The 15,597-nt window shown below is 44.7% G+C and overlaps 1 protein-coding gene across 8 annotated transcripts in view; it reads left to right on the top strand.

Moving 5' to 3' along the window:
* LOC134227513 (putative uncharacterized protein DDB_G0271606) overlaps positions 1-12,934 on the top strand; it is a 441,623-nt gene extending 428,689 nt beyond the window's left edge. For 6 of the 8 annotated variants that reach the window (XM_062709061.1, XM_062709065.1, XM_062709058.1 and 3 more), the window contains 7 exons: positions 8,827-9,005; positions 9,170-9,269; positions 9,763-10,196; positions 10,267-10,404; positions 11,268-11,517; positions 11,577-12,046; positions 12,107-12,934. In XM_062709061.1, the coding sequence (XP_062565045.1) occupies positions 8,827-9,005; positions 9,170-9,269; positions 9,763-10,196; positions 10,267-10,404; positions 11,268-11,517; positions 11,577-12,046; positions 12,107-12,187 (1,652 nt within the window). In that variant the 3' untranslated portion in view covers positions 12,188-12,934. The remainder of the gene's footprint in view (positions 1-8,826; positions 9,006-9,169; positions 9,270-9,762; positions 10,197-10,266; positions 10,405-11,267; positions 11,518-11,576; positions 12,047-12,106) is intronic. The other 2 variants (XM_062709064.1, XM_062709066.1) reach the window with 2 other exon arrangements.
* The last annotated feature ends 2,663 nt before the right edge of the window (positions 12,935-15,597 follow it).

The raw sequence follows: 15,597 nt of genomic DNA, 5'->3' as shown, positions 1-15,597 counted from the left end.
AGTTGGAAAAAAAAACCAATGGTAGCCGAAGATATTGGCAGTTGAATGATGCATTGATTTTCAAGAACTAAAAGTGTCTGGTTCCGATGCCTATATCTTGATAACCATATGGCTTAAGGTGCTGACATTCTGGGGCTTAATGCTTCAAAACATAAGCATTTAGAATGTTAACTGGAATTACGAATCGGAGAATTTCGATATTTTTATTTTCGGCCACCTGATTCCCCATAGTGCGTTGGTGAGGCTGTCCTTGAGTTAGACTTTACTAAGGTGGTGCAGATCAGCGCAGCGTGCCACTAGTTGCCTCTTTCTCTCTCCCGTTGTTCTTATGCAACGCAAATAGTGACGTCACTATTTACGTTGCATAAGATCAGCAGGAGAGTAAAGAGAGAACTAGTGGTACGCAGCACTGATCTGCACCACCTTAGTAAAGTCTAACTCCTTGAGGCTGTCCCAGTAAACTACCCAGGCGTTAAAGTCTCCCGTTATGACCACTGCCCAACAAACATTGTACGAGGGACCACGCTGGGAAATTAGGAGGATAAAGATTAAAAGACTATTATTCTTCCATTTACTTCCACTATTCACTTTTTATGTATCAACAAACAGATACGTATTTCGTTTCCTACTTGAAAACTTCTTCAGTGTTTGTTATCGACTTTATCGAATTAATCAGGATAAAGATATTTTCACCTTGAGTTTTTTTTAAAGCATTTTTTTGAAGTTTATTGCAATAGGGTGGTCCCACTAGATTTTTTTAAAGGGTGCTTGTTAGTCTTGTGTCGCTGCTTCTGCCTCATAAGCCCCTAGCCCTTTCCAATTTCCTATTAGATAATTTCGTTAATCATATAACTCAATCTTTTGCAAATCAAATTCTCATTGCTAGCAAGCTTGATTCCAAATATAGAATTGCTATTACAAGCTGCCTGTTACAGTAAATAAAATGTAAACATAGATTGGTATTCATTTGTACCCGTATACGGATGCCGCTATTCTCGTGCAGGCCTCATACAAGTACGAATGTGTGAGGTTGATGTGCGGGTAGCGATGGTGTGGTAGACGTGTGCGTGGTATTATAATCCAATGGCATTTAAATTTTAATTGTAAAAAAAATCCCATTAGAATTCACATTAATACTTTCTCAATACTCTAGTACTTCTAATCCTCACTCATATATTCCCATCTAGATCGCATCGCTTACCAAAGTGAATCCAGATTATATATCCCTTCATATGTACCACAATATCCTATCATATGACGATCGTGGAGATGCTGAGGTATACTCGGTCTCTAGTAACAACGAGAATTGAACTAATAATACATCCTTTCCTTGGTGACCGTAAGGACGTGGCTGGCGCCGTAATTGAAACAGTAAAACGCGTTGAAATTCCGAAATTTGCACATTGAGAATTATAGCTAAAACCCAAGCTCCAATTCAATTGATTCCTGTGCAATTTCGCAAGTTCTAGTCAATCACGGAGTAGCAACTACGAATTGTACTGCGCTCATATGGTGATCCCACTAGATTTTGAAATATAATTTGGATCTCCTTTTTCCCATTCAAAACTATATTCTACCACTAAGATATTTCGACACATCTTACCGCGAAATGGAGAACAGTCGCATTGCTGTTTAAGAATTTGTATGAGGCATAACCAATTGACTGTAACCTATTATCAACCATGCGTCTCCATCCAACGTGACTGGCATTTTTTTTGTATTTTGCCTTTCTTGTATTTTTTTGCCTTTCTCGTATACTAAGTATACGGTAAAGGCTATATGATCGCTCCAAAAACAATTTTTTTATAGAAGGCCCGGAGACCCATAGTGTTATATACCAATCGACTCAGTTCGACGAATTGAGGTGATGTCTGTGTGTGTGTGTGTGTGTGTGTGTGTGTGTGTTTTTTCTTCCTAAACAATGGAGGGGGAAGCTGCGCAACAGACATCCTGGGTGGGCCGGGAAGTGCGGGGTGAGGGTCACCTCCAATGAGGGAGGCAGGACTGCATCCCGACCAGCTAAACCGTTTCCATTGCCGCCAAGCCCATAGTCCCTTCGGTACAACCAGAAAGTAATGCTTCAAAGGGGGGCCAGTGCACAACGCACCCTCGAGGTTAGCTGCGTGTCCTTGCAGCACCGAACATCGTAACTCGCTTTTTAGAAGAACACCATGGTATCGTGCCAGCGCGTTGCCGGCTTTCCAGGTGGCCTTACCACGCCCTATGTCCTCGGAAGGTGGGAAGGGTCGACTTCGCGCCTGCTTCCCTCTGCACGACTGGTATCAGGAATGATGATGCCGCGTGCACCCCAAATTGACCTTTCTGCGATAGGGCCTATTCGCCAGCACACAGAGGGACTTGCCGACGCGGTGCCTACGCCTGCCCCAGCCTTGACGAGGACCCCTTTCCGTCCTCGGGCTCGGAACCCGCCTGGTTGACCGACGCCGCGAAAGCGACGATACCATGTTGTTCTTCGCGCGGCCACTTGTTCGATAAAAGGATCGAGTTCGACCACAGAGCATGACCACCGGTATGACCCATGAAGCCGACTCCGATCCCTTGGACCACCTCTTATTTGCGCCTGAACTAGCCATCCTTGAGTCCACGCGCCACCTTCTGTGTAGCTCCGAGACGATTTGGGCGATAGCCGATAAAACGGCGTTCCAGCCAACTTCGTCTTTACACATCCTCCGAACTAGGTTGTCCGGGGTAGTGTCCAGACCACATGTGGCAAGCATGTGGTCACGCATTGCGCGAAAACGTAAGCACACGAACAACACGTGTTCCGCCGTTTCCTCTAAACCTGCGCACACCAAACACTCGGGCGAAGCCGAGCAAGCCAGCTGCTTTACCTGCACTTTGATTTTGCAGCACGCTTAAACGCCGGGCACATCGAACCCCCCATGGGGTGCTTGCTGTTCACAGCTTTGCTGGAACAAATCAAACAATTGGGAGGGTTCGTGCAGCATTGTGCCTTATGTCCCTCCAATCCGCAGCGTCGGCAGAGATTGCTTCTGTCAGGGCCTTTGCAGTCCCATTGCTTGTGCCCCGGTTCCAGGCACTTGAAGCAAACTTCGGGTTGCTCGTATATGCGCACAGGGCATACCGACCATCCCACCTTGACGCTCCCTAACTTGACTACCTTGGAGGCGTCCGCTGCAGATAGCCGAACCAATGCTACCTGCGTCCCTGCCGGACCTTTCCGTAGCCGAACGGCTGCGGTGGGCGTCTCCACTTCACACTGTCGCCGCAGTGCCGTGACGAGCTCTTCGACTTCAGGTATCTCGTCCAGGTCTTTAACCCTTAGATTCACCTCCGTCGTGAGTGCCTCACCTTGACCGTCTCGCCTAGGACTTCCTCCGCCAACTTCTTGTAGGCGGCGCCCTTTTGCGAGACGCCCCGATTCAGCTCGAGTATCATCTCGCCCATCCGGGTACGTCTTATTCGACGTACGTCGGCGCCGAGTTCACCGAGCTTGACGTCACTCCTCATCTCCTTCAAGACGTCCGAGTACTTAGCCTCGTCCGCCGTGATGACTAGGGCATCGCCCTGGAGCGATTGGCACTTACCCTAGACTTCTTGCTGCCCTCATTCGCCTGGGCCTTCTTTTTGGCCCTTGACGTCTTCGGTTTCCTCTTGTTCTTGACCAGGGTCCAGGAGGCGTCATCCCTCTCTATTTCCCTGGTCGGTGCGGCTGAGAACTTTCAGCCTGCCGTAACCACTTACCACCGTCTTGCCTGAGTGGACGGACCTTTCCAGGTCCATCCTCCCCGGTTTTGGAGGTACCTGACCGGGGTTCAGCTTCCCAGCCCCACTACCCTTGTTCGGGGTAGTAACCCTCCGCGTTTTGGAGCGGCCCCAGGAGCTCATCCCTGGAGACTGTCTCCTGTTTTTGTGTCTGCTCCGTTGGAGCAGTCACCCCGACGTACCCGCAAATACTTGAGCCTCAGTCTGGGTAGACTTTGGCACCACCGTCTTAGCTGGCACGCCTTCGGTCGATTCGACCTTGCCCGAGTCCCCGAATCCTTGGGCCTCAGTCTGGGTAGACCTCGACTCCACCGATTTCACGGGTTTACACTTGGCCGTCCCGACCGCCCTCTCCAGCTTGGCGTCCAGCATCGACTTTCGAAGTTTCTGCAAGCTCCTCTTGAGGTCCTTGCTGATATTATGCTTCGATGACGCAAAGTCGATGATGGCGTCCAGCTGTTCCGTCGCCACCTCGAAGGCCGAAAGCCCATCACGTTTGCGGTTCATCGCCTTCACAAGCCATGGGCCGTCAATAACCTCTTCCGGCGTTTTTATAGCCGAGAGGAAGGTTGAGTGACCTACGCTGGCGCTGCGCACTGAGCTGCCGACTATTGCCTCTGGCCTCCTAGGCGGAGACCTGAACAACCCACCTCTTGCGAAGGGGTTGTCGCCTACACTACTACCACTAATTGAAGAATTGACTTGGTTTTCCATTTTGGTCCCACGAGTTGCTCGGGAAAAGAGGTCCACCACGCCAGAGCCCAGCATAACGCGGTAAGGGACAATTACTGTGGAGGGTGCCCAGGTACCCCACAGGCTCCGTTAAAGGCCTAGCTTATTATTTCACCCCCCTGGCCATGCATCCCCTCGGCACGGGTCGCTTGACGCCTTGGGATTAGGGGTTAGGGACGATGGTCCCGGTCTAACTCGCAGTGGCCATGGTGTGTGTGTCTGTGTGTATGTGTGTGTGTGCGCAAAACTACTCAAAAAATGTCACTCATTTTTCGGGCACTTATCCTCAACCGATTTGCTCGCAACAAGTTGCATTCGACGCAAAATCCTGTCCCATTGTTTCCTATTTGAAATTGGCCAGATCGGATTATGGGATCGAAAATTATGGCCAAAATACAAAATCCTACGAAAAATCGCGTAAAAATGTCACTCATTTTTCGGGCACTTATCCTCAACCGATTTGCTCGCAACAAGTTGCATTCGACGCAGAATCCTGTCCCATTGTTTCCTATTTGAAATTGGCAAGATCGGACTATGGGATCAAAAGTTATGGCCAAAACACAAAATCATACGAAAAAATCGTGTAAAAATGTCACTCATTTTCGGGCACTTATCCTCCACTGATTTGCTCGCAACAAGTTCCATTCGACGAAGAATCCTGTCCCATTGTTTCCTATTTGAAATTGGCCAGATCGGACTATGGGATCAAAAGTTATGGCCAAAACACAAAATCATACAAAAAATCATGTAGAAAATATCACTCATTTTCGGGCACTTATCCTCAACCGATTTGCTCGCCTCAAGTTGCATTCGATGCAGAATCCTGTCCCACTGTCTCCTTTTTTAAATTGGCCAGATCGAACTATGGGATCGAAAGTTATGACCAAAATACAAAATCCTACGAAAAAAACGCGTAAAAAATGTCACTCATTTTTCGGGCACTTATCCTCAACCGATTTGCTCACAACAAGTTGCATTCGACGCAGAATCCTGTCCCATTGTTTCCTATTTGAAATTGGCCAGATCGGACTATGGGATCAAAAGTTATGGCCAAAACACAAAATCATACGAAAAAATCGCGTAAAAAATGTCACTCATTTTTCGGGCACTTATCCTCCACCGATTTGCTCGCAACAAGTTGCATTCGACGTAGAATCCTGTCCCGTTGTTTCCTATTGAAAATTGGCCATATCGGACTATGGGATCGAAAATTATACCATTTTGCCTTTCTCGTATACTAAGTATACGGTAAAGGCTATATGATCGCTCCAAAAACAAACTTTTTATAGAAGGCCCGGAGACCCATAGTGTTATATACCAATCGACTCAGTTCGACGAATTGAGGTGATGTCTGTGTGTGTGTGTGTGTGTGTGTGTGTGTGTGTGTGTGTGTGTGTGTGTGTGTGTGTGTGTGTGTGTGTGTGTGTGTGTGTGTGTGTGTGTGTGTGTGTGTGTGTGTGTGTGTGTGTGTGTGTGTGTGTGTGTGTGTGTGTGTGTGTGTGTGTGTGTGTGTGTGTGTGTGTGTGTGTGTGTGTGTGTGTGTGTGTGTGTGTGTGTGTGTGCGCAAAACTACTCAAAAAATGTCACTCATTTTTCGGGCACTTATCCTCAATCGATTTGCTCGCAACAAGTTGCATTCGACGCAGAATCCTGTCCCATTGTTTCCTATTTGAAATTGGCCAGATCGGACTATGGGATCAGAAGCTATGGCCAAAATACAAATTCATACGAAAAAATCGCGTAAAAAATGTCACTCATTTTTCGGGCACTTATTCTCAACCGATTTGCTCGCAACAAGTTGCATTCAACGCAGAATCCTGTCCCATTGTTTCCTATACGAAATTGTCCAGATCGGACTATGGTATCAGAAGCTATGGCCAAAATACAAATTCATACGAAAAAATCGCGTAAAAAATGTCACTCATTTTTCGGGCACTTATCCTCAATCGAGTTGCTCGAACAAGTTGCATTCAACGCAAAATCTTGTCCCATTGTTTCCTATTTGAAATTGGCCAGATCGGACTATGGGATCAGAAGCTATGGCCAAAATACAAATTCATACGAAAAAATCGCGAAAAAAATGTCACTCATTTTTCGGGCACTTATTCTCAACCGATTTGCTGGCAACAAATTGCATTCAACGCAGAATCCTGTCCCATTGTTTCCTATACGAAATTGGCCAGATCGGACTATGGGATCAGAAGCTATGGCCAAAATGCAAATTCATACGAAAAAATCGCGTAAAAAATGTCACTCATTTTTCGGGCACTTATCCTCAATCAATTTGCTCGCAACAAGTTGTATTCGACGCAGAATCCTGTCCCATTGTTTCCTATTTGAAATTGGCCAGATCGGACTATGGGATCAGAAGCTATGGCCAAAATACAAATTCATACGAAAAAATCGCGTAAAAAATGTCACTCATTTTTCGGGCACTTATTCTCAACCGATTTGCTCGCAACAAGTTGCATTCAACGCAGAATCCTGTCCCATTGTTTCCTATACGAAATTGGCCCGATCGAACTATGGGATCGAAAGTTATGGTCAAAATACAAATTCATACGAAAAAATCGCGTAAAAAATGTCACTCATTTTTCGGGCACTTATTCTAAACCGATTTGCTCGCATTAAATTGCATTCGACGCAGAATATCTCATATTTTCTTATTGAAAATTGGCCAGATCGGACTATGGGCTTAGAAGTTATGGTAAAATTACTATTTATTGTGAAAAAGAGTTCAAAAAAGTCTAGCTCACTTTTTTAGCACTTAGACTTCATCTATTTCCCAAGCAACACAAGTTCAACAAATCTGGTTGCAGTAACCATATTGTGACTGAATCCGGTCATATATAAGTTACTGTGATTGATGTGCAATATGTGTGCTTCTCAGGTCTCTCGCATCAGATTGCATTCGACACAGAATCTTGTCCCATTGTTTCCTATAGAAACTTGTCCGGATCGTACAATTGGGTCAAAAGTTATGGCGAAAATACCAATTTTAAAACTACAAAATAAAATGCCATTTTTGCTCTTATGCTCATCCGATTTGTTTGCAACAAATAGCGTTTGGCGAGAATTTTTTTTATGCCTATAAACAAATATGAAAAACAAGACCAATCCACATATTGGTGTTATTTGAAATTTTTCCAAACCTTTTGAACGAACGAGAAAGGCACCATCACCGCCAGGTGGATTAATCTGTTTTTTTATGTATTTCCACTGGTAATTTATCTACATTTTCAAAGAATTTCAGCGGAAGTTTTCTTTGAGTTTCCACCGGAAATATATTTGAAGCTGCACGGAAGGTCTTATAAATTTCCACGGGAAAATCTTCAGCAACGAACGGAAACACAACTATCGCCAAGTAGAGATTGGAAGGACCTGTAAATTGTTATTTGATGAGCTGATCATTGCCTATTTTTTTTGATTCCCAAGACTCCTTTTAGTCTTTCTTGGACACGAAGTATACAGAAAGGCTATATGTTCGCTCCAAGCAAGCATATTTGGAGATCCATATCCATAGCATTATAGGTATACCGACCGTCTATGTTCGGCGAATTTAAGTGATGTCTGTGTGTTTGAATGCTTAAAATCTAACCCATATTTGGGCACTTATTCTTATCCAATTTGCTACCAACTGGTTGCATTTAATCCAATAAATCCTGTTTCCTATTGAAACATTGTTTCGCATTAAAAATTTGATGGATTGGACAATTGACTCAAAAGAAATAATGGCAATAATACTATTTTTTGTACAAAAAACGCGTAAATAGTCTAGATGTTTTATTGGCACCTATTCTCAACCGACAAGGTACATTCGAATGGGTTTCCTGTCTCTCATTTCATATTAAAAATTGGCTGGATCGGTATATGGACTCAAAAGTTTTGGCAAAAATACTATTTTGCCAGAATACACCAGAAAGACACCGATACCACTAAGTGGATTAATGAGGGTTTTTCTTAAATAAATTCTGACAAATAAAATAAAACATAAGTTTTTCGTTATTTAATTGTAGATTTTTTTGGTGGTGATTCGATTATCCGGAGTGAAAAAAAATCGATACTCCGGATAATCCAGTCCGACCTGTATGCCGAAGTAGGCGGATTCAATTCATGGGTCGGTCAAAAGGATTCTTCGGGATATAGATTTTTTCGATTCCACCTGATTTTACATGAATTGCAGAAACCCTTTTATATTTATCGAATACTAGAAAGCTATGCGTACTTTTATTTTCACCCTACTGCTATATATATTGTACCCATAATCTCATGATGGCCTCTCCATTTATTGTCCCTCCTGCAACTGCCACTGACTCACCTGACTCGGCCAATGATCATTCGACGTAGCTGCCGATCCCTTGAATGTTCCCCAGCGTCGCCAGACCTCGAATCGGAAGGCCAAAGCGAAGGCTAGCAACATTCAGCAAATGATTGATCGCGGCCAAGGTACCGGTGGACTAGAACAACTGGAGGACGACTTTGCTGGCGACTCTGACTCGGATCCAGCCTGGACGCCTCAAGACAAAGTATGTTCTAGTTTAAGTGGGAAATATCCGTTTCTGTTTTCCAATACCTAAGAAGCTTCTTTCTCATACCGTTATTTTATCTTTCCTTTCGTTTGTGCCTGTCCTCGGAAACTGAATCGCTTGTTGTTTCTATTTTTGTGCACTGTTACCAACCCCTTTCGCAGGAGGATGATGACGAAGAGCTAGATATGATGGGCCGCAAGAAAGGGAAAAAATCTAAAGCTAATCTCGGAAAACAACGGCCACGATCAAACATCCTGTCAGGTGTGTACATTTGATTAGAAACTAGCCCATGCTTACCCTCATTCGCATATCTAAGTCCACAGAAACTCACCTTGTTGATCGGTAGCTATCAAATAATTGTACGCTGTATAAACTAATCGCTTTCAGCTACATATAAGATACCTGTGTGGCCCAGCTTAATACATATTCTTGTGTATTTTCTTTTTTCTCTCTTTTATGCCACAAATCAATCGCTGCGTACGCATCGCAAATTATCATCTATATATTTATCATCCCATCGATCCATGCTACCCCAAACTATATATAAAAAAATCGTCAATCGAAACCAATCCTTGGATCATTAACCAACACCAAAATGTTGTCGCATTGAAATCTCTAATGGTAATTGCTATTACAATAAAATGCTATTTGATTTTATGGAATTTGTATGTTACTCATGCTTTGTTAAAAATAATTTTAAAAATGAGTACCTGTTCGGAACGTGCGTCTAATTATGTCTTGTGCGTTTTCGTAGTGGCTGCGGCTGGCGCTGGAATCGCAGACTTTGATTGCGGAAGTGATAACGACAATAGTATCGCTAGTAGAACTGGAGTCGTTGCCCAGCAAGCAATATCAAATCTCCAACAACAACAGACGCTGCAGCAACAGCAACAACAACTTCAACAACAAATTCAGCAGCAACAGCAGCAACTTCTACAGCAACAACAACAACAGCAGCAGCAACAACAGCAGCAGCAGCAGCAACAACAGCAGCAACAGCAACAACAAATGTACCAACAGACAGCGAACCTTTCAGCAACCAATCAGATCATGCAGAACCAGTATATCCAACAACAGCAACAACAACAGCAAATTCAGCAATACAATACTGCAACAGTGGGTCAACAGCAGCAACAACCACAGCAGCAGCAACAACAGCAGTCATCTGCCAATAATGATGATTTCCAGGTAAGATCCCCACATTTAGTTACGATTACTTATTAGTGCGTTAATTCGATCATTCGTTTTCTTCATCCAGACCGGTGATTTCGTAGTAATCCGTTCGGAGCTTGTACAGGACTACCCTTCGGTTTGGCGGGTAGACGGTAAAACGTTGTTACAAAAGTATGAACCATTCGATCAGAATGGAAAAACGCTACATCGGAACGTGTCAACGGTAAGTCCAATTTTTGTTATGTCGATCGTCAAGTATGACATTGAATGGCCTAAAAGCGACTGTAATTTTCTCTCGCCAGAGTTTTATTCAGTTACAGCGCATATGTTAGACATAATCTCTTGTAACTAACTTGATATTACTGGAATTGACATTCAATCTCATAGTAGCTATCAAGTTTTTTTTTAATATCAACTTCAGAAGTTGCAGAGAATTTCGTTTATATGTTTGGTTTTAGAGTTATTTTTTATGTTGAAGGTGTGAAATTAGTGTTGAACTTAATACTAACTAAAACACTACAATGAAGTATAAACAAAATAGTTAAAGAAGAATACACATGAAATTGTTGAAATGTGGGGCCTTCAGTTAGTCTCGTGAGCAAAAGCATAGGATTGCCGGTCCAGAGATAATAAGTTCGATGCTCGGACCGGTGGAATGACGAGCGAGCGATTGAAAGAGAAGAACACGATATTTGGGAAAGATACGCAGCACAATACATCCACTTTGATAATATCTGTAACATTGCAATCTTCACAAGTTATGTCTTTTCTTTCGTATTTTATTAAGCTCAAAAATACGATTGGTGAATTATCCCTCCGGCCTTGTACAAAATTTTGCCTACACATCCATTCCCTATACGCCTCCATACTTGCTTAAACGTCGAGGACTCGCACCATTGTAAAATGAATATAATTCTTTCGCTCTAAAAGTACAGTGCAATGCAAGCATTATAACATAAGTGATTCAGCAGCTTGTGAGTTCTGGAAGATTAAATTCGACGGAAGAACTTTTTCAATATAGGATCAGACTCAGTCCTTGTTAGAATGTATTTGTTGTTATATATTTGCCATCATCTCGTCACACAGTATGCTGCATGGAATGCTGAAAGTAAGAAACTCTACGTGAAGATCCCGGTCCGCTTCCGTGTGCACAACCATATGGAATCCGTCGTAGAGTTTATGCGTAACGAGATGTCTATTGACGATACGGAACAGTTCCTGGAGAAGTCGATGACCGAAACCAAAATCTACCAGGACGTATTCGAGGTGTACATCCAAACACTGATCTCACAGGCACTAGATTCCAACTTCCTGAAGGAAATTTTCCAAGAGCAAGGTATTTGTCACCTATTTTCATTTCGCATCGCGGGTTAAATAAGCCGTTTGTGTTTCCAGATGACTATTTCCTATCGCGAGTTCAAACCATCGATAATCTTACCGAAGACAGGAAGCGACGACTGATTCAAATTACGCCATGGTCGCGAAACATGATCAACTCGATATCAACGTTCCCCGCCTATGACATCATGACCGAGCTTGGCCACACAAATATGAACCATCCGGTGTGCGTGGCATGTCATCAGCCGGGAATATCGGTGCGTATTGTTCTCCAGGGTCAAACGTACAACTCGGCGACGCTGGCTCCCTGTCAGATCCAGGACAACCGCATTCAATATGAGAAAAATTTCCTTCTCTGTCGCATTTGTTCCTCCCGCTTCGAGCTGTTGCACAAAATTTGCCATCAGAAGTATATGATGTTTGTAGAGTGTGCGAAACGAGTCAACCAACAAATTTCCAACGATTCCTCCAAAGCAGCGACAATTATTTTGAACGAACTGCTAGCCGATGAACACTGGTTAACTATGGTAGGTTTAAATTATTACTTTTCAAGAACGTACTCAAATACATGTGTTTTAATTTTACAGCTATTCAAAGAAGTTCGCAGTATTTGGGCGGAGATCGAAAATATGGAACGTCAGTACCGGTTCCAGGTTGCGTCCCAATGAGATAAGGGAAAAGCGGCAATAAAACCAGCATAGCATCTTCAAAACGAAAGTAATACAAGCTGAACACGTTGCACACGCAAAAGGGACATAAGTCCTCTGAAGTCATCCATGATGAGTATATATTATTACTATAGAAACGTAGAATGCAAGTAAGACACAAAATCAGCATTGAACACAGTGAGAGCCACAGAATTACTCGCTAGAACCTAGAATCCATACACATTAACTTAACAATAATTCACTCAAAGGCATACACCGGCGACGCAACACTGCACTTAATTCAACAAGGAGAAGCATGAGCTGGTGGCACGTAAGACCATATTTAAGTAAACTTTTTACTATGACATCCTTACAGATGGCCGATTCACATACATCATAACGTATGCAACCATTTCAATCATTAATAGATGTTAGCTCATTTCTCCTGTAATACTGTATTCCCATTTTTTTTACAAAGATGAGCGACTGTTTTCATTTATCACTACAAATATTTTCGGTTACAAAAGGAGCCTAATATTTGAGTCAAAGGCAAGGAAACGGTACCCTATTTTTGGTTGTTAAAATTCTGAAAACATGCGAGACTAAACTTAACAAATAAAAACACACTGAATTCGCTTATAGTTATGTATTTTTATATTGAACGAAATGCATTAGTACATTACTTGTAAGTCATCTATGTACTATAAAAAGTAATAATAATATCTGGAAGAAATCAAATAAAAAATGGTAAATAATTTCAAGAGTCAATTATGTGTCTCAAATTGGTAATAAATATCACCGCTTTGATTCGTTGAACATCCGGGCCTTCTGTTAGAACCTCGTCTTTGGAGTAAACATATAGCGTTTTCATTACACCTTGTACGCCAAGGCAAAAAAAACCTCGAATGGAAAGAATGCCTCCTAGCTGTAGGGTAGGATTTCCAGAACCGTGTATTTCCGGTGTACTATTATACGAGACCGATGCCGGTCAGAGAAGCGTACATATTACCGCAGGAGTTCCGCAAGGTTCAATACTGGGCCCGGTACTATGGAACCTTATGTATGACGGGGTTCTGAAGCTGAAGTTACCTCATGGTATTAAGATCGTCGGCTTCGCAGATGACGTAACCTTGGAGGTCTACCGCAGCACACGCGATCAGCACGGTGGAGGATTGGATGGATGAGCGCTAGAGGCTTGCAGCTCGCTCAACATAAGACAGAGGTGGTTATCGTAAACAACCGCAAGTCGGTTCAACATGCAGTGTTCACGTGGGTGAAGTAGCGATCGCATCAAAGCGGATTTTGAAGCTCCTTGGGGTCGTAATAGATGACAAGCTGACCTTAGCCAGCCATGTCGACTATCCGTGGGCTTCGACTGTTGTTGCGGCATCATCGAGGATGATGTCCAATAGTTCCAAGGTGTGTGCCAGTAGCCTGACAGGCGTTGCTTCCGCGAACGCATCAGGGTGACTTCGGTTGCCAGATGGCAGCACGAGTGGGATAACTCTTCTAAAGGTAGGTGGACCCACCGGCTGACACCTAACATATCGAGCTGGGTGGAGAGACCCCATAGGGAAATGCACTTCCATCTGACACAATTCTGTCAGGCCATGGCTGCTTCCGACAGTACCTCCACAGGTTTGGGCACGCGGACAGCCCCGTTTGCCCTGACTGCCCAGGTGTTGACGAAACTGCAGAGCACATACTGTTCGTATGCCCTCGTTTGAATCCTGCCTTCAACAACCAGCACAATGTACGAAGGGCTGCGGAACAAAACGTCGATTGAACAAAATGATTTTTTTTTACTAAAGTTCTTTTTCTTCGTTGCAAGAGGATTAGAAGCATCCTTCTACTCTTCTCGGAAGCCTTCCTCCAAGCAGCTCTAAGGCCTTCTTTCAAGAGGTCCGGAAGCCTCCTGGGCACTTCAGAAGCCTCCTTTCAAGAGGCTCGGAAGCCTCCTTTCAAGAGGCTCGGAAGCCTCCTTTCAAGAGGCTCGGAAGCCTCCTTTCAAGAGGCTCGGAAGCCTCCTTTCAAGAGGCTCGGAAGCCTCCTTTCAAGAGGCTCGGAAGCCTCCTTTCAAGAGGCTCAGGAAGCCTCCTTTCAAGAGGCCTGGAAGCCTCCTTTCAAGAGGCTCAGAAGCCTCCTTTCAAGAGGCCTCAGAGCCTCCTTTCAAGAGGCTCAGGAAGCCTCCTTTCAAGAGGCTCAGGAAGCCTCCTTTCAAGAGGCTCGGAAGCCTCCTTTCAAGAGGCTCAGGAAGCCTCCTTTCAAGAGGCTCTGGAAGCCTCCTTTCAAGAGGCTCGAAGCCTCCTTTCAAGAGGCTCAGAAGCCTCCTTTCAAGAGGCTCAGAGCCTCCTTTCAAGAGGCTCAAGCCTCCTTCAAGAGGCTCAGGAAGCCTCCTTTCAAGAGGCCTGGAAGCCTCCTTTCAAGAGCTCAAGCCTCCTTTCAAGAGGCTCGGAAGCCTCCTTTCAAGAGGCTCAAGCCTCCTTTCAAGAGGCTCGGAAGCCTCCTTTCAAGAGGCTCAGGAAGCCTCCTTTCAAGAGGCCTGGAAGCCTCCTTTCAAGAGGCTGGAAGCCTGCTTTCAAGAGGCTCAGAGCCTCCTTTCAAGAGGCTCAGAAGCCTCCTTTCAAGAGGCTCAGAAGCCTCCTTTCAAGAGGCTCAGAAGCCTCCTTTCAAGAGGCCTGGAAGCCTCCTTTCAAGAGGCTCAGAGCCTCCTTTCAAGAGGCTCAGAAGCCTCCTTTCAAGAGGCTCAGGAAGCCTCCTTTCAAGAGGCTCAGGAAGCCTCCTTTCAAGAGGCTCAGAAGCCTCCTTTCAAGAGGCTCAGAGCCTCCTTTCAAGAGGCTCAGAAGCCTCCTTTCAAGAGCTGGAAGCCTCCTTTCAAGAGGCTCAAGCCTCCTTCAAGAGGCTCAGCCTCCTTTCAAGAGGCCTGGAAGCCTCCTTTCAAGAGGCTCAGAAGCCTCCTTTCAAGAGGCCTCAAGCCTCCTTTCAAGAGGCCTGGAAGCCTCCTTTCAAGAGGCTCAGAGCCTCCTTTCAAGAGGCTCAGGAAGCCTCCTTTCAAGAGGCTCAGAAGCCTCCTTTCAAGAGGCTCAGGAAGCCTCCTTTCAAGAGGCTGGAAGCCTCCTTTCAAGAGGCTCAGAAGCCTCCTTTCAAGAGGCTCAGAAGCCTCCTTTCAAGGCTCAGGCCTCCTTTCAAGAGCTCAGAAGCCTCCTTTCAAGAGGCTCAGAAGCCTCCTTTCAAGAGGCTCAGAAGCCTCCTTTCAAGAGGCTCAGAAGCCTCCTTTCAAGAGGCCTCAGAAGCCTCCTTTCAAGAGGCTCAGAGCCTCCTCTCAAGAGGCTCAGAAGCCTCCTCTCAAGAGGCTCAGAAGCCTCCTCTCAAGAGGCTCGGAAGCCTCCTTTCAAGAGGCTCAGAGCCTCCTTTCAAGAGGCTCAGGAAGC

This window comes from Armigeres subalbatus, chromosome 3 (assembly GCF_024139115.2).
Source record: "Armigeres subalbatus isolate Guangzhou_Male chromosome 3, GZ_Asu_2, whole genome shotgun sequence".
Taxonomy (NCBI): Eukaryota; Metazoa; Arthropoda; class Insecta; order Diptera; family Culicidae; genus Armigeres; species Armigeres subalbatus.
Note: the sequence above shows the minus strand (reverse complement) of the source record. Positions and strands in the feature narration are given on the sequence as shown.